General features: G+C 37.8%; 1 protein-coding gene across 5 annotated transcripts in view; it reads right to left on the bottom strand.

The window, feature by feature from the left end:
- EFNA5 (ephrin A5) overlaps positions 1–18,585 on the bottom strand; it is a 214,504-nt gene that overhangs the window by 5,296 nt on the left and 190,623 nt on the right. For all 5 annotated transcript variants that reach the window (XM_027656850.1, XM_027656853.1, XM_027656854.1 and 2 more), the window contains exons 4-5: positions 4,509–4,574; positions 4,042–4,122 (exon numbers count right to left, since the gene is read on the bottom strand). In XM_027656850.1, coding sequence (XP_027512651.1) covers positions 4,042–4,122; positions 4,509–4,574 — 147 coding nt within the window. The remainder of the gene's footprint in view (positions 1–4,041; positions 4,123–4,508; positions 4,575–18,585) is intronic.

Below are 18,585 nucleotides of genomic sequence, written 5' to 3'. Positions count from 1 at the left end.
AGATGTCAACATATCTATGATGTTTCTGTCTCATAGCTCCTATCTCAAGAAACTGCACTGTCAGGATTACACTGGGTGAGAGCTGTGCAAGTCCACCTAGAGGACTAAGGGAAGCAGGAGTAAGGACACTGGGCTCACTGAGACCACTTTGGCATAGAGCCTTTCATAGTACTTGGCTTTAACTACTAACAAGCTCCCACCACTTCCTACCCGCACAACAGCAGACAGAGCACTTAGCATAATTTAGGTTAATAGGCTCTTCAGCCCCAGCTCAGTTACACAGCAAGATGCACGGTAAACTGAATTAGCAATTTATCACCTGTACTTTTTTCAGCACTAATTGATGCTATAATCACATAAGGCTTATCAACAGGTTTCAGTGCAGCTCAAGGCAAAAGTATGACAAGCAAGCACTGATCAACTGTAAACAGTTCACGTCCGTAAGAAAGGGACATCATCTCTACTTTGTGGTGCCAAGCAATAGCACAGAAGGCAATAGGCAGAAATTGATGCACAGGAAGTTCCACCAGAATAGGAGGAAGAACTTTACTGTGTGGGTGACTGAGCACTGGAAGAGATTGCCCAGAGAGGGTGTGAATCTCCTACTAAAAAGCCATCTGGACAAAATCTTCAGTAAAACATGCTCTAGGGGACATGCCTGCGCACGGAGGTTGGACTAGGTGACCTCCGGTGGTCCCTTCCAGCCCTACCCATGCTGTGATTCTCTGATGTCAGTGGGAAAGACTGGCTGGAATGACTTTAGCTGCAGCTCTGCACCACGTATGACAAGGAGACCCTCCCAGGCACATTGAGCAAGGCCCCAGTATTCTTCCTCCAGAATTATTCCAAAGGAATCTAAAAATTTCAGTGAATGCTGGCTACTGAAAAGTGACAATTCCAGTGGTTGTCAATACCAAAAGCTGTTTCACATTTCAGTTCCGAGTTACAATCTTGTACTTTGATGACACTGCAATGGCAATACAGTGCTTCACAAACGCTTCCTTCTCAATTAAAATATACTCTAGGAATTTACAGAGAAAAAATAACCCTGTTCTAACTGTCAGTTCTATCTTCTTTCATATATTTAAAGTTAGCTCCTCCCAATTTGAAAACATTTACTCACTGCTGATGAACTAAAACTAGAGAGAATTATGTGTTTTACCTTCTATCTCTTGCATCATCAACAGAATGCCAAATAAGCCTGAATTTGCAACACTGAATGTCAACAGTTTTGTCCTAATTATATCAGTGAGTCAGCACTAAAACACAACAGGCCACAACTAGCGTAAAGCACTAATAAATCCTCATCCTCTGTGACTATCAGATACTGCCACAACTAGAACACTGGCTACGGTTAAAAAACTCAATAAAAAAGCACTAAGCTAAAAACATTACTTTGCTTAAATGAAAAATATGGAGATCTTCTATGATGCCATTTTTATAAAGCTGTTCTTCACAGAAGAACTGAATTCCATGTAACATTAAGGGATTCCTTTTGAGAAATCATCTGGGTTTTCTGTCAGTGCTGTTGCAAGGTTTCTGCACTTGTCTATTAGAAGACACAATTCATCTGTGGTTATGAATATTAGTCTACACATACAATTTTCCTTGGAGGTGCAGAGGTATAACTGCACTTTCTTTAAGGCTTGGGAAAAAGGTTTTGCTTCATTTTAAACACTAAAGGCAAGTAATGAACAGGAAAAACTCCTGAGTAAAATCCAGAAGGTCACTGCTAAAGACTGGAAATGCCACCAGTAAATAGAAAAAATTATTTTGACAGCCATAAATTTTTCAGATCACACAGCCTCATATCACATGCCCTTCAGGTATAACTTTCAGATATGCACAGCTGCAATTTTTGTTTAGGGGCTTTTTATTTTTATTATTAAGGAGAAAGAGAAGGGGAGGACAGGAATAGAGCCAATTACTTATGAAATAAGTGTGATCATTACAGATCAGCTTCCTACCAATTTCTGAACAAAACCAGTGAAATTACAAGGGTTCAAAAATCACAAAAATGGTGATTTTTAAAAGAAAGGCGACAGTGAGTGATCTGCTGAACATGACCCTCCTGCCTTCCAATTCTTCTGTCTACTGTGGAAGAAGACAATGGCAGGCCAGATGAGAGCACAGAAGCAGAGGATGTTCGCCAGAGACATGCAAATTAGTACATTACACAGAACACATGCAACAAGATCCACCAATTAATAATGCAAACACACACTGATGTCAGCAGTGGGAGTTTTTTGGTACCAAACCTTCTCATTAAAGCTATTATTTCCTCCTGGTAACATAAACAGTATTTCATCTCAGACTGCAGGATGCTCTTTGTTTGATTTTGGTTCCTTGGTTTGCCTGCTGCTTTCTAATGATGTGCTTTTGTGATGATGCTAGCTAGTTATAGCCATTCAATGGGAAGTGAGCAGCACTGCTAAAAAAAATAAATATTCAGCAAGTTTACTAAAATCAGGCATTTATTACTCAGATGATCTCTTTTGCAAGCCAGTAACAGGAGAAATACACATTAATTAGACCATGTTTACCAAATCACAAAATATAAAAAAGTGCATTGAGTTTTTAGATTCGTAGGTAACACAGAGACAGTGAAAGAACATCCTTATGTCTTCTGTACAAGAATGTTGTTATCAAATGTATAAATGTATCTAATGTAAATGCACTGTCCTTGCATTTAGATTTGCTTAGAAAACATCTTTGATTCTCAAACCCCAAAAATTTTAGGAGAGTCTTGAAAATTATTTCAAAGAAAAACAATAAACCCTATTGTTTATCCATAGGCATATCATTCAAATTGGATAATTTGTGAAAATCTTATTTATTCTTCTGCATAAATAATGAATTTTAATTAAAGGAACTGCACATAACAGAGAGCAAAAAATTAGTACATTGCTTCATACATAAAGAGGAAGTCTCCTTTCAAACAGCATAAGAGAAAAAAATCTTGGTAATTGCTCTTCAGGGTATGTACTAAATGGCATATGTGCAATATTTTCTGGTATAATTTGTTTGTTTAACTGTGTATTTTAATAAAACAATGTGTGAGCACTGTGTAGGTATATATAAAACAAACAGGTATACCACTACTACAAATACTTCTACATATCCACCCAATTTTAATGTCATGAACCATCTCAATTATGTTGTTGGGATTACACATATACCTAGAATTAAATATGCCTCTATCTATCATAAACTTGAGCCACTCAAACAACACACATGCACTTTCTACACAGAGACATGTCAGCTTGACTGATGTTGGAGATTAATATAACTTTGCCCTGGGCAGATAAGGGGTTTCATCATAGCAAGCATCCTTATTCTTAAAGCAGTGTTTTGCAAAAAAAAAAAAACCAAAACAGAAAAGACCTCCCCAAATTTAAGTTTGCTTCAATAAAAACAGGGGAGAAATTTTTATACCTACACACACATACACACACATATATATATATCAGTGTGTGTGCATGTGTGTGTGTATGTACACATATGTAAAAATGATACTTTGCCTAACCATGTATACACACAAATATATATAATTTTAAAGACTAATTTCTATATAAACACTAACTCAGTTAGTTGTATGCTTGTGTCATGCACCAGTATTAAATAAGCAGTGCTTCTGTTTTACGGAAGGTCTTTTGAAACCATACATAATAAATGAGGTGTGCCCATTGACTTTTATTTGTAAAACTTCGGACCCAGTTAGTAAATGGAGTGTTTTGCCAACATGCTGGGTGTTTGGCTTGGATGGGCCAGTGACTTCAGGATACTGGTGAAAATTTACACTGGCACACACCATATTACATTAAACCATGTCACCCAAAAAAGCAAATAAAGCAACATTTTTCTTCCCTTGATTAGACAAGGATACAGGAAATATATCATACAGTGCATTAGCACTGCTGGAAATGTGCAAAAGCAGAGCAGTTGTACCATGCAAAGCATGCAGAGAGAAGAGGAAAAAAACTACTGAAGCACCAGAGGGATACACGCATTTGTTAAAAGAGATTCTCTAAGCATACTAACCTGCTGGTTCTAATGAATTTTCTACTTTGTCGTTAACATCGAAAACACGATCATGAACACCTATAGTTTTCATACAGCTGTCTATAACAAAAATAAAGATAACAGCCAAATATGTTAGTGAGACACCCTTAAACTCCCCACTTTCCTTGTTTCCTCTCTTTTTTTTTTCTCTCTATTTACTACATATAATTAAGCATATTCATATTTTAAAGTCTGTGGCACTTGTCCAAATGCCAGTACACTCTCCTATCTGTACCCATTTCTAGAAACAAATTAGCAACTGCAATGTAACTAAAGCTTTATGAAAAACAATAAGAAAATATGATGAAAATCGTAACACAAACGTTGTATGTAAGAACAGATACAAGATTTAACAGCTAAAAAAAAGATTTACTGCTGTTTACCAGACCACACAGTAAAGCATGCACTAGAAAGCCACCCTCAAAAACTTAATCTGAAGAACTTACTTGCTGGTCGCACAAAGACCTTAAGCTTTAGGCAGGATCTCCTTCCATTATCTGGGATCGCAGAAGCTGTAAAATGAAGAACAAGGAAAGACAAGTGGAGGAGTAAGAGTGTGCAATGCAGAATATATTTTGTGCTAAAATAAACTATCCTTTATCTTCCCTTCATCTGAAGGGCTGGACACATTTCAGTCTCTGCACGTAAGACTTAAAAGCGCACTAAGTAGCGTGACTACGCAAAAGCAGGAAAAGAACTGTAGGTTTTATTCTAATTAATTTCTTTATTATTTGACATGGAAGTAGTGAAGCACATAGTATTTTCAATGTTTCATTATCTCCTTTCACCTTTCCACATCTTTTTCTTGGAATCTTTTTTGATATGGTTTTTGCTGTAATGCATGTGTCCACTCTGAAAAAACAACACTTCAGAACACTTAGAGAAAAGCTAGTCTTGAAACACTAGGCCATAGGCTTCAACAATCTAAAAAGGGACAAAAAACCAAAATGACACCAAAAGTGACAGTGCTAAAAATGGAACTCTGTATATAGTCCCAGAAAAGTAAAAATACACACCATTAAATTTTACAGCAAAGTCAGCCTCCATATGCATCTGCCTTTGTGGACAAAATATTTATCTTGCTTCAGTCAAAACATAATTCCCCATGTTATACAACTAACAAACCAAAATCAGTATATTCCTTCTTTCTGCCCTCCCTCATCATTTCCCATTCAAAGTATTTAATTTTAAGAATACTTACTGTATTAGGAGAAAAAGAGTAAGTAGAAGCATGTCTAATCCTAATGCAAAAGATCACACACAAAGATCTAGTGTCAACACCTACTTATTTCTCTGGAAAAGACTGCTGTTGTGAAAAATTCCTTTCTAGAACCATTCTTGCCTCAAAATACATGATCATAATACGCCTGCCTGTCAGCACAGACTGGACTCCCTTGTGTAATGTCTGCCAATCTTTACATACTGGTAACTTTCCTCAATTTTTAAATTGTAGACTGGCCCACAGCTGAACATGCACACTGGCAACTAAGCAACTTGACTTGCGCATGCAGACTTTCACTTCCAAAAGACCATTCATGTTTTTTTCTTGCAAAACCCCTCAAAAGCTATTGCCAAAAAATATTGCCTGAAGCACTACAGAGTAACTTCTATTTTATTGCATTAAAAAAAGCCATGTATTAAGGCCAAACGAGCTGGTTTTTGCATTAAATGGCAACTATTGGGAAAGATGATTCAGCTGGTAAGATGTTAGTTTGTTCTGTTTATCCTTGTTTCATCCATTTTTATTAATTCTGTCCCTGTGTGTGACAAATAACTAACTTGATTTATACACAGAGATATGAATGCACACTCTTTGTCTTCACATTAAGCTCACACTTGAAAGGCTCCTCAACTAATTTGAAATAAATTTCCTAAGTCTTTGATGATGTGCTTGGAAGGCAGGCATCAGATTTTTCTTAGAAGAACTTACCAAGAACTAGAAAACTCAGTACAAACAGAAAAAAGGAGAAAAGCAAAGAACATAATAAAGCTAAAGCTGTGGTTCCACATCTTGAAAGTTCTTGAAAAATTGTTTCCTTTTTTTAGTCAAAAGATAAAAGTGAATAGAAACTATGCTCCCCCCTTCACAATCCCACGCAGTCAAAAGAGAGTTAACAGATACCTTTGCTATAGGATCTTACTAAATCAAAGTCAGAAAATCTCCATCTCTTGACATTTACAGTAACTGGTGTGTTATTTAGGGTATAATACCTGTACTCTGTGGCTATATTCAAGAAATTGTGTCCTTTCTGTGGCCCTCACTAAATATACATAACTGGCTAAACGATTTGTTAAGACGGAACAGGCAGTTGTAGATTTCTCAAAAGATAAGAATCATACAGTCATTACCAAATTACCAGTATAAAGGTGGAAATAAAACTTGCAACATTAGACAAAATAGAACCCCTACAGTAAATTTACCACTAACAGATTTTTTTCTGCTCAGAAATTATTCCAGAAGTGCATTATGACACACATTTATTTAAAGGTAAATTTTAGCTTTGATGCTTACATGCAGTTGCTTAGGTCCATCAAATAAACATGTTTTGCTCAGTGCTGTTTATTATAATACTCTGTTATTCACTGACTAACTAGAATACCACTGACTAGCTAGGAGCCAATAAAAATATCTAGGAAAAAAAATCCATTCTTTCTGGAAAACACAGAAAATTAATGCTTTGTTCATATGTGTTCAAAGGTGTACAGAATATTTGCACAGACTTAGGAGCAAATAACAGGTAGTGATTGGCCATGTTCTTTGGAAGAAAAACATTAAAATCCATTTGTTGTTTAAATCTCTTTCCCCCACTCTTCACTTTCCCCCCTTGGTTTGCAACTACGAAGCATATAATGAACTACAGTCCTATTGCAACCATAGCATTTGCACTTAAATCATCACAGAAACTGACACAATTTTAGTGAAAAGTATGAAAAAGTGCTTTCCAGAAAAATTATGTACTCTCAATTTTTTGCAGTAAAGTCAGGAAGATGTTTCTTTAATCAATGTTTTACTCCTTCAAATGGAATAATGAAGAATAAAAAAAAAAAAAAATCAAGTAGCATTTTTCAGCACTCGCATCTGCCTTAACAACCAAGACCAAAGTGGTGAAGGGATACAGTGCAACCTCTTTGGCCTTCCTGAGACATTAGGTACTTTTTGCCAAGATGAATGACTGCAATCAATTTTTTTTCCTTCCTTTCTTTTTTTCCCCATCCTCCCTCCTTCTCCCTTCTCCTTTTCATCTTAAAAGAAAAAACATACCCCAGTGGCAGTTTTTGTCCTAAGACAAGATGTATCACCCACACAAAAGAGTCAGGAAAGGAAAAAGAGAACTCCTCTTTGTCAGTCGGGATCTGTAAAAGCTGCTTCTCAGGTAAACCAGGGTTGTTGTTGCTACATGCCATTGAAATTAGCTACAGTATAAGAAAAGATGTCCTTTCTAGGTGCTACAAAGAGAAATTTCATTCTCCTTCCTGCACCAAATCAGGTTAGCCCCTGAGGCTTTGCTATAAGGCTTTTCCATTTGCCCATTTTAAAGGTGATATTAGCAAAAAAATAGAGGCCAGTTCTGAGAGCAGGAAGCCTCTGATACTAATGGAACCTGTCCCAAGCAACACTTTCCATTTCAAAAGCCAGAATTCCCAAGGAAATTGCAGCCCTGCTGCAAAACGAAAACAAACCTTTGAAAAAAATCCCTTATAAGGCACAAAAGTAGTTACATGCTCTTTTTTCTTCATGGATGATATTAGACTAGAAAAGATCTGACTTGTTTGGTTTGTGCCAGGAAGAATCACAATTGAAAACAGAAGAGGAACACTGCAGCATTGCTAGTTCCTATATGTCACTAGAATTCCTATGACACTTCCCTCCTCCCTTGCCCTACCTCACCTATATCAGCAACTTCATGACAATCTCTTGGGTCCCTCTTTTAAAGAAAATGTTTTAGACTTCATGGTTACATAAAGACTTCGGTTAAAAGAAAGCGAACACTAAAATCCCTCAGAAATAACAAGATATATGAAAACATCTCAGTGATTACAGAAATAACTGGTTTGGGCTCTTCATTATTTTTTTAAATAGGAAAATTTCACAGTTCAGAAGAAATTTAAGTTCAGCCTCTGTATTCTTCAGATTGGAGATTGGAGATTCCATCTCCATTAGCTGAACTAGAAAAAACCCCATGCAATGAACTACTGCACACAGGACTAGATCTATGCTGGATCCAAAAATGGCCCATAAAGACAAATTAGATGGGAAAATTTCTCATCTCTAAAACACTTCTGGTTATCATTTTTATACCCTGTAAGGAAAGGAAAGAGAGTGACAAAAATTATTCTCTCCTCATCTAGAGCCAAACCATAAATATTTCAGTATTTGCAAGCTATATTTAAATATATAAAAAATAAAACTACACAGCTCTCAGCTAGAAAACACATGGTACATTATTAATATATTAGATATAAATAACAGGTTAGGTCCTTCCTCAGCCTGATAACACTTAGCAGTTATTCAATGACTGTAGGAAGCTGCAGATAGAGAATAAAAAAGTAACATACACTGAAAACAGTTATGTAGTTCAACTTACTATGATAAATCCCTAATCAGTGTACAAAATAAGCTAATTAAAAAGTAAATGTACAAAACAAACAAACAAACAAACAATAAAATTTCAAAAGTAACTTGGTTATCAGGACCTGCTAGAGATGTGACAAAAGCTGTAATTATTTCCTTTCCTAAGACAGGCAAAAATTTGGCTGGCAACTACCCAAGGCTCAGTTATCAGGACGCCACAAATAAAAAGTGTCTCAACCATCCTATTTACCAACATTCACATGTAACCAATGGTTACTTCTGCTTGCCTCCTCACTCATTCTTAGCTTTCTAATTACAGGATTGCATCTTTCCCTAAAATGCAAGTCCTGATACAGATTAAAAAAGGAATCACAAATGCAGTCCAAATCCTCCTCTAGCACTACGAAGACATTTAACATTCAGGGCACAAGTCACTCTGGGCCCTATTAGACAGCAAAACCAGTTCAGTGCAGAAAAAGGGCTCCATTTTTCTAAGTCACTCAGATAGTACCTTTGTTTAGAATGGGGGCGGGGATACTGGTAAAGGAGCATCCTTTCCTTTATGAAGAAACCCAACACTTTCAGTGCACCTTTGCAGACACACTGCAGATGGTAATTCTCTTACTATTTTGTATTTCAATTACTGTTACCAGTTCACTTGGAGTATTCTCTAAGGGATTACAAACCAGTGATCATGAAACACAGGAGACAGTCTGTCCTCACTGTATTTTTGAAAAATGTAACTAATGTTTTCTTCTGCTCTCTGCTAAGAAGTCCATAAAACAGGGTCTCCTGTAGGGAAGAACTGAGAAATCACACCAAGATCTCACCTCAGTTCATTGCAGAGGTACTACTATCACCACCTCTGTTACACAAATTCTGGCCCTGGTAAGTGCTTCCTAACCATAAGCACTAAACAGAAGAATTGTTTCAGACTGGGAAGCCAAGAGAGGATTAATTTCGAACTTCTCCCCAGCACACTAAACTGAGACATGCATACAGCATAAGTAAACACCTAACACTTACTGTCCAGGCAAAAGGGCTGTACATGTAACTTCTGTAATCATGTGGAGAAACACCACAAAGAGAGAACCTGCAGCAATCTCATAAACAGAATGCTGCATGTTGTAAATCAGAAACTCATGTTTACACAGTCCTTGCACTCTCTTAGTCCTGTAAGTTACAGACAATCTGTCCAGCAGAAAATATTTATAGCTCTGATTTGCCTCTAGCCCTTTCAGGCACAATAGCACTCCCATTAGTCAAATCCAATATCTAAGTAACCTTATACAACCTGAAAATCGTAATTCCACCAACCTGAAGTGTTTAAGCATCCAATATCCTGTGTTACCTACAGAGCTTTAGAAAGTTTTATTTTTAAGAAAAGTCATGTGCTTCTTTCTTTGTAAAGAAATGAGTATGTGTGAGAGCATTAAAAATGCAGTTTTCCATTATGTTTGCCACAGGCAATATTTCTCAATTTGTGCAAGTAAGAAGAAAAAAACAGCCTATTAGTTGCTAGAAGAGCTCAGCCTTCCCCCTGAAGGTTTTCATGTGATTTACCATACAACACAAATGTATGCAAATTAGCCAGGTAAATGCAGAATTAGTTATTAATATTCTTCTCACAGTTTAGATTGAAAAAACGTATGAATTTGCATAAACTTTACAACTGAAAAAGTCAGCTAGAATTAAATCAATCAATAAAGCACTCCTCTGTGTGCATACATGAAGTAACACCAACAGTTAAGGATAATGAAGGGTTCTTCAAAATTATTAATCAAAAAGAAGTTACTTGAGAGGAGGTATAGATCTTTCTTTCTTGTACACGTTAAAATAAAACAAAACTAAAAAATAGATAAATATTAGCCATATGGAAAGAACAGGTTTCACCAATACTTGAGTTCAATTTAAAAGACTTTCCATGATTGCTCTTTCATTCCAACCTAACAGCAAAAGCTTTGTTCTGGTAGCATACACAACTCCATTCTGGGAAATGAAAATATTAAATGTCCACAACTTACTCATTCTTCAGACCAACAATTAAGCACAATTCGTCAATAAATCACCACTAAACTTACTGGTAGAGTTGGCATAGCTGAGTCCACCATCTCTCTGTATTTAGTCACAACCAAGATGAGAACAACAAAAAAAAAAATTCCTGAGCAACTTAAAGACTCCAAAATCTCAAGCCAACAGAGAGAGCATCTCATCTGAAAAGCCACTTGATCTAAGACTGCCAACAATACTTGAAAACTAAGAAAAACTAAAATGGAAAGTAAATAAACAAACAAACAAATGAAAGATCACAGCTAATACTGCCTATGGCTTAATAAAAGCAAAAGGACTATGGATACCAGCATTTCCAACTGCGTATTTTAAAATCCACAGTATTAATACAACACCTAATACAAATGCATATTTTGCATTACTCTTGCATACTCAACTGCATCTGTACAAAGTGAAGGTAAAAACAGTCACACTGCATTTTTGTACTGACCCTGTCTGTGTGAAGATACATGCCTACACACAAAGACAGACTTACATTCTGCACTCATTCAAAATATAAAAGACAAAGTGCACAGCAAGAAGAAAAAGACTTGATAGAAGCCAAGTGCACAACACACAGATTGTGAAATGCTACGTTTAATTCCTAATGTCTTATACATAATTTGCACTGGCATTGCATTGTGTAAAACCACTGGATTATTATGGCCTACCTCTCAAGTGACTGTATTTCTCAGACCTTCTAAAAAATAACCTAGTGAGTGGAAATGACTTGCCAGAAAAATGCCATTTTAGTGAGAGTTCTTGGAAGAAAGTAACAGAGTTACTGTTTCTGCACTTAATGCTGAATTAACTGTCCCAGTGCAACTGTTGGCCAAAAAGAATATAATTTTTCTTGCAGCTTCTAATGCATTGCAGTTTATATATCTGATTGAAGGCTGCACAGATTGAAAGTTGGTTTCACACTAAAGTCATATAAAACAATACCAAGCCATGTATGTTAAGATATGTAAACCATGGACTTCCAAGCTTAATTAAGCCATTTGTTCAGTATTTCCTCTTAGCATGGTCTACCCCTATATGTCTCTCAGGATGGTCCCTTTTCTGCTCTAAGGGGTGATTTAATGACAAGCCTTCCCTGTTGCTGGCCCAGCTGGTGTACTGGAGTCAGACCTTTTTAATGCAGAACATCAAAGAAACCCAAAGCCCAGTCCTTCTCAGTGCTGGACACCTCCAGAGGTGAACAGCAGCTGCAGGCTCATATGAGGCAGACAGCATCACTTTTAATCCAGTCCAAAGGCTTATTATAGTCATCCTGTTATCATCTGTCCTCCTCCCAAGTTGCCGGGTCCTTTTGAGTTCAGGAAAACCTTGGTGCAGGGCAGCTGGTACCCTTCACACCTTCAGGAGAGCAACAAAACAGACATTTCAGATGCTGGAAAATCCAACTGTGCCTGTGTTGTATCTCTGAACCAAGCCTTGAACCAATAAGAAAACAAAGCTCAGTTGTTCTTTGCAAAGACTATCTTTTTTTCTTTTCATAAAAGCAAGAACATTTATGTTTAGGGTAATGCTGTCATCTAACTGCAGCCTGAGCATCTAAGAGAACCAGTTTTGCTTCTGTGGTGTTTCTTCTCATTAAAAAACAAATAAAGTTCTGCTGGAAATAAATGAAAGGCATACCTTACTTGGAATGGACTTTTAGTTGCATGTAAGTTCCTGTGAAATATAAGGAGGTAGAGATGAAGAATAGACCATATAGTTACTTCCACATGAAATATTTGCAGGTGTTCCTCTCATATAAAAAGGTTTCTCTTTCATAAATGCAAACCGTATTACGTACCTTAAAGTAAGTGCTAACATTTCTGCACTAGCCCAATATTAATGACTGATGTCATACTTTCTATTGCAACAAACCAACACTTATTAACTAGAAAGAAATAAAAACCTCACATCTCATTACTGTTTTCAGTGGCATTAACAAAACCAAGTACAGTTATTGTACAACATTAAGACCAAATTGCTAATAAAACAAGTTAATACTATCAAATAAAGCACTTAGAGAAAAATATACCCTCCTCAGAGTTTTCATAAGCACTTTTGTACTTTGATTTTCCCTTGATATCACTAGAAATAAAATGGTTTTCTTCAAGCAGTCTATCCATTTTGCTAATTTCCATCTCTAAGAACTAGAAGTAAGTAAATCCTTTGAAGAGACATTATAGTCTTGTTAGTAATGACTTTTTCTTTTTGATCTTTAAAGCAACACATTCACCCACACGGAATTTGTGGGTATTGTATCATGTTACTAAACTCATATACACTTTAATAGACTTCATATTACTCATGGTTAGCTTTATCACTGCTGACACTATAATTAAGGCAGAGAGAGGCATTCCATTCTACTCCATCTTCATGGGCTTGCCACTATCTTCAAAATATTTAGAAACTTTTCTGTCTTTATATGTTATCCTTGAAAAACAAAGTAACTATAAATGTTGTGTTTTGCTAGGGTTGTGACATGTATGTAGACATGAAAAGATATTTTTGTTACTCACCTAAGCAAAGCAACAAAATATCTAGTTCACATCTAGCAGGGGAGGGAGAAGACAAAGACAGGAAGAGATCTTCAAGAAGTAGCCTTAAGATCAGGAGAAATTTAGGGGGGAAAAAAAGCACAGAATGGGGGTTGTATTTTGTTGTTATTTAAAATGAAGGCAAACAGTGAGAACAATACAATTTTGAATGTATTTGAGTGCACATGCACTCAAAGTTTGCAAACGCTGCTTAGAGATAATACCTCTGGTCAAAAGACTTTGGAAGGGCTTTTTCTGTTGTCCAAGTTTTAACAGCACCTTGGCACAGCCTTTACACGGATAAACCCAAATTTGTGCAGGATGGAAACTGGATATGAAACAGAAAAGATAAAGTTTGGAAAACACATGATAGTCCACTGTAATTCAAGCTCTTATTCTAAAATGTAAAGATTCTCAGGCAGAGACCTTCTGTTTCATTACACCTACTATGGTGGAGTCCCAGGCCATGACTGAGTACAAATACAGTAACAGATGCCAGCACTATATTAATAACAGTACATCTTTATCATGCGAATTCCCAGTTTGCTCATGTCTTGCAGAGGGACTACTGAACGTTCAATCACTCCACCATACAAGTCAGAAATTTATATCTAGTCCTTGGAAGGATTTCCTTAACCCTTCAACTTGTCACCTTTACCATGAAAAATTCAGGAACACATCAAGCTGAAGTTTCCTCTTTACTCAAAATTTGTCCAGTGTACCAGGCATAGCACTTTCATTTAAACTTCTACATTCCCGCTTGTCTTTCACTTGTCTAGCTTGTGTTTGGTGCCACCAGTCTCACTCATGCTTTGAAATCCGTATTTCAAAAAGCCAACCTATCTGAGAATAGGCACAGCTTCATCAAGGAGAACTCGTCAAGACTTTGACATGTCTCATCTATGCCAGAAAAAGACCGTAGTCTGTCGTTAGTATGACTGTGGGAAAGTCTAAGACACCCATGGGAGAGCTAACCTTTCATTTTATTCTGCCACAAATTATTTCCTTCTGTGCTTTTTTTTCTTTTAAGAAAAATGTATACCACAGGATGTTTAGCTCTATTCCCAGTGATCAATCCCAGATGAATTCAAACTCAGTGCACATATATGTACACACTTTTCCATAACTGGGACTCAAAAGCCCTGGTTGTTTGGAAACCATTTTAAAAGCAATGAATGCCTCATCAGACATGAAACACATGGGTACCTCTTGAGGTTTCCTCTTCCTGAATGCTGTAACAACTGTCTGCTCAGAATTGAAGAGAGAATGCTAGCTCTCTTCCAGAAAAGCCCCTGTTTCGCACTAACAATCTGACCAAGTAGATAGGGAAATTATCTCTATTTTCTACCTCCTATATCATGATCTAAGTAAGTGCCTCCCCAGTGCAAACTTATTCTTCTATTCTTTACATGTTAGCCAGTTAAGAACTAGCATAACCAAGCCATGAGCAGCTTCTAATGATGTTTTCCATATATATATATATATATGTATATATATATATAAGGTCATAAATTTGGAAAACAATACAGGACAACACAACTTGCTGGAAATACTCCTTGCTGACACATATTTCACTTCAAAAGAGATGGACAAAAAACTCTGCCAAATTAACCTTTCTCAACGACACAGTATCCTTCACTGCTCAATTTAAATGTTCTAACCTACTGTGCTGTCTACACTCATCATTGTAGAGAACTCAAGCCTTGTCCTACTAGAGTAGCCCTGACAGTGAAGTGCACAATCCCCATCCTCCTTTCTGTAACTATGAAGATCCACTTACATTTGTGTCTCAGTTCCTGGCTAGTCAACATTAACAAACATTTGCCTTGGATACAGTTCTGGTAGCTGTGCAGAGCTGTACGACAGTGTGCACCAGGTGCTTCTTCCTCCACATTAAAAAGAGGTTTCCATACACTGAGTTTCTACAAAGAAATCTGGACACACTGTCATTTCACTTAGTTAGGAAAAGAGTCACTTGAAATGCATGGATGCTCTCCCTGAGTTACTACAACAAAACTAACAACCAAACGAACAAAAAAATCCCAGTCTGAGATAACATCTCTCACTTTGGGGTGTGAAGGCGTATCACATCTGCAAATATGTGTGCATGATCTGATCTGGAGTCTTAAACGGTAAGGGTAGTGGATGCTTTCATACACATCTATGAATTTCATGATATGGTACTGTTGGCTTGAAGGCCAAAAAAACCCTGAGTATGCCTACATGGATGCTGCAGTGCCAGCTAAGGTAGGCTATTCATGCCTGGTGCCTGCCTATCCTACTCTCACAGCTGCCTCCAGGAGCACCAGCCATCCTGGAACACAGAGAGTTATGGCATCCAGCAGGCCCTGTATGACTTCCAGCCAGGACAATGGTAAACCTGGCTGTCTCATAGCCTCTTTCAAAATTGCATAGCCAGAACCAATGTCGCTGAAGGATTTTTCCTGTTCTGTGTTCCTAGTTAATTTTTAAGATCTCTGTAAACTTCCAGTTTACCTTTTAGGGGTCATTGAATAACTTGTTTTTTAGCCAAGTAAAAGTGCTCGGGGTACACTCCTGCACTTTTCCCTTCTACCCTTGTGAAATATCCTGCAGAGACAAGAATATTTTTCCTTGGATCAAGATGGATTTTTTTTTTCTGAAAGCCCACGAGGTGTGTAATGAAAGATGGCACTGGAGCATCCTAATTACAAAACCCAGCAAGGCGCTTTCACATGCAATTTCTGGACTTCACATTTCTTGTTCACAGAATATTCTTGCTGAGAAAGAAGAGATCATGAGAAAAGTTCAGAAAACAGAACCCAGACTGACAGTCAATAATTTTTCACTTCTGCCTTTAATACCAAGATCAAATAAAGAAAAATTGACCCTGTATTTGTAACATGTCATTCCATTTTTATTTGAGAAAACATCCTGAACTCCTCAGACAGAGAACTAACATGGAGGAGGGGAACAACAGACATGAAAGGAAGGAGGGTTTATATTTTTGTTTTGATTTATTCAGAAAAATCATGCATCTTCATTGAATCATAGAATGCTTTGGGTTTGGAATGGCTCTTTAAAGATCATCTGGTTCCACTCCACCTCCCCTCCATGGGCAGGGACATCTTTCACTAGATCAGGCTGCTCAAAGCCCCACCTAACCTAACCCCCATGGATGGGGCATCCACAACTTCTCTGGGTGACTTGCTCCAGTGTCTCACCACTCCCTGAGTAAAGAATTTCCTACTAACACCTAATCTAAACCTACTCTATTGTAGTTTAAAACAGCTCCCCCTTGTCCTATCACTATATGCCCTTGTAAAAAGTCTCTCTCCCTCTTTATTTCAGGCCCTCTTTATGTACTGGAAAGCTGCTTTAAGGGCTCCTTGGAGGCTTCTCCAGGCTGACCATCACCAGCTCTCTCACAGGAGAAGTGCTCCAGCCCTCAAGGTCTCCTCTGGAATTGCTCCAAAATGCTCCTCTCTTGCTGGGGGCCTCAGAGTTGGACACAGTACTTCAGATGGGATCTCACCAGCGGGAGTACAGAACAAGAATCATCTCCCTAGACCTGCTGGCCACTCTTCTTTTGATGAGCCCAGGATACGACTGGCTTTCTGAGCACACATTGCTGGGTCATGTTGAACTTCTTGTCAACCAACAAGTCCAAGTCCTTCTTAGGGCAGCTCTCAATCCATTCTCTGCCCAGCCTGTGTCTGTGCTTGGGATTGCCCTGACCCAGGTGCAGGACCTTGCACTTGGTCTTGTTGAAATTCATGAGGTTCACAGAGGCCCCTTCCCAGGCCTGTCAAGGTCCTTCTGGATGACATCCCTTCCCTCCAGCCTGTCAACCACAGGTGTCATCTGCAAACTTGCTGAGGGTGCACTGATCCCACTGTGCACGTCACTGATGAAGACGTTAAACAGCACCAGTCCCAACACTGATCCCTGAGGAATGCTGTTTGTCTCTGGTCTCCACTTGGACATCAGAGCCCTTGAAACAGAGCTAGAGAAAAATAGCTCTGAAGCACTATCACTGCTGGCTGCTTTCTGCTGAGCAGAAGTGACCATTTTCAGATCCTTTCAATCTGTGGTGAAAAGATCATTATCATGCTACTCCCAGGAAGTCAGTCCTCCTGCAAGTAAGCTCCTTTGTTATGAATATGGAACAGATGGAACCAAATCTATCTGCTCCATAGGAACAAAAACACTTACAACCTAGCTTTCTGTATTAAAGACTGTACTTAGCTCCTTTATAGCACTAGCTTTCTGTCCACTGCTGTGAGGTTTTGACTTTATAGGAAAAGGCGCTTCATAAAAGCAACAGTTCTTATTCCTAAACCAAAAGCAGCCTAAGAACAGCGGAAGATGAATGCAGTGTTTAACCCGCATGGCTCCTTGGAGATATGCAAATATTCAATTACTATTTTTTTAAAGCTACAAAGAGGATTTTTTCTGAGGAGGAAAAACAGCCATATGTCGCAAAGACTGTGCATCCATGGCAGTGAAGTACACAGACGGTAACAGGTTACTCACTTTAATAAAGGTTGAATCCGACTATGTCATTGCAAGATATAACATGGAGGTTTTTTGTAGATCTGTAACTGTGGATTAAGAAGCCACTTCCGTGAAGAAATCTGTATTGGTCTTTCAAAAATTGACTTTTTTTGGTAGGAAACAAAATACTCTGAAATTAGGTCCCCACCATGAATACAAAAAAAAAGATTTAATGCATCAATTTATTTCCAAATGCTGCATCATGTAGGACCTATTTCCTAAGACTTTAACAGAAACTACATCAATATAGCAACAATTTACTGTCCAAATTGAAAATATGCACAAACTGCAGCTGAAACCGACAGATTTACTTACTCTGATCATTAAGCAAATACATGTAGAGGATCTGTCACTTCTCTCACCCTCAGAACAATAACGAATGTTTATTCCTAGCCACACATGCACACATACACAGAGATATTGTTTATATCAACCTCTCATAAAAACCCATACAAAAAAAGTCAGAGGCCTTCTTTACTCACAGTTTAATATGTTTATACATTTAGTGTTTGGCTGCTTTTTCAGAATGATTGAAATAAGGACTTCTGTTGCTGAATGCTCTGATTCTAACCAAATCGAGTCTTCAGGCAAATCTCTCCCCTGCCAGAGAAGGCACAGCTTGCCTGAAGTCATAACCTTTGTTGGAGGAAGGAAACTGGCCTTGAAACAGATCATGAAGTAGATGTTTTACGCCAAATCAGAGTCTAGGGATACATATTCTACTGAAAATAAAACTTTTCTGCTGTCTGTTCAGTCATTTCAATTCCCTGCAGTGTGAAATACGAAGTTGCCAACAAATGGCCAGTATGCTGTGCAGCACAGCAGGGAGAG

The sequence above is a fragment of the Corapipo altera genome, unplaced genomic scaffold (assembly GCF_003945725.1).
Source record: "Corapipo altera isolate COAL_440 unplaced genomic scaffold, ASM394572v1 61281, whole genome shotgun sequence".
In the NCBI taxonomy this organism is placed as follows: domain Eukaryota; kingdom Metazoa; phylum Chordata; class Aves; order Passeriformes; family Pipridae; genus Corapipo; species Corapipo altera.
Note: the sequence above shows the minus strand (reverse complement) of the source record. Positions and strands in the feature narration are given on the sequence as shown.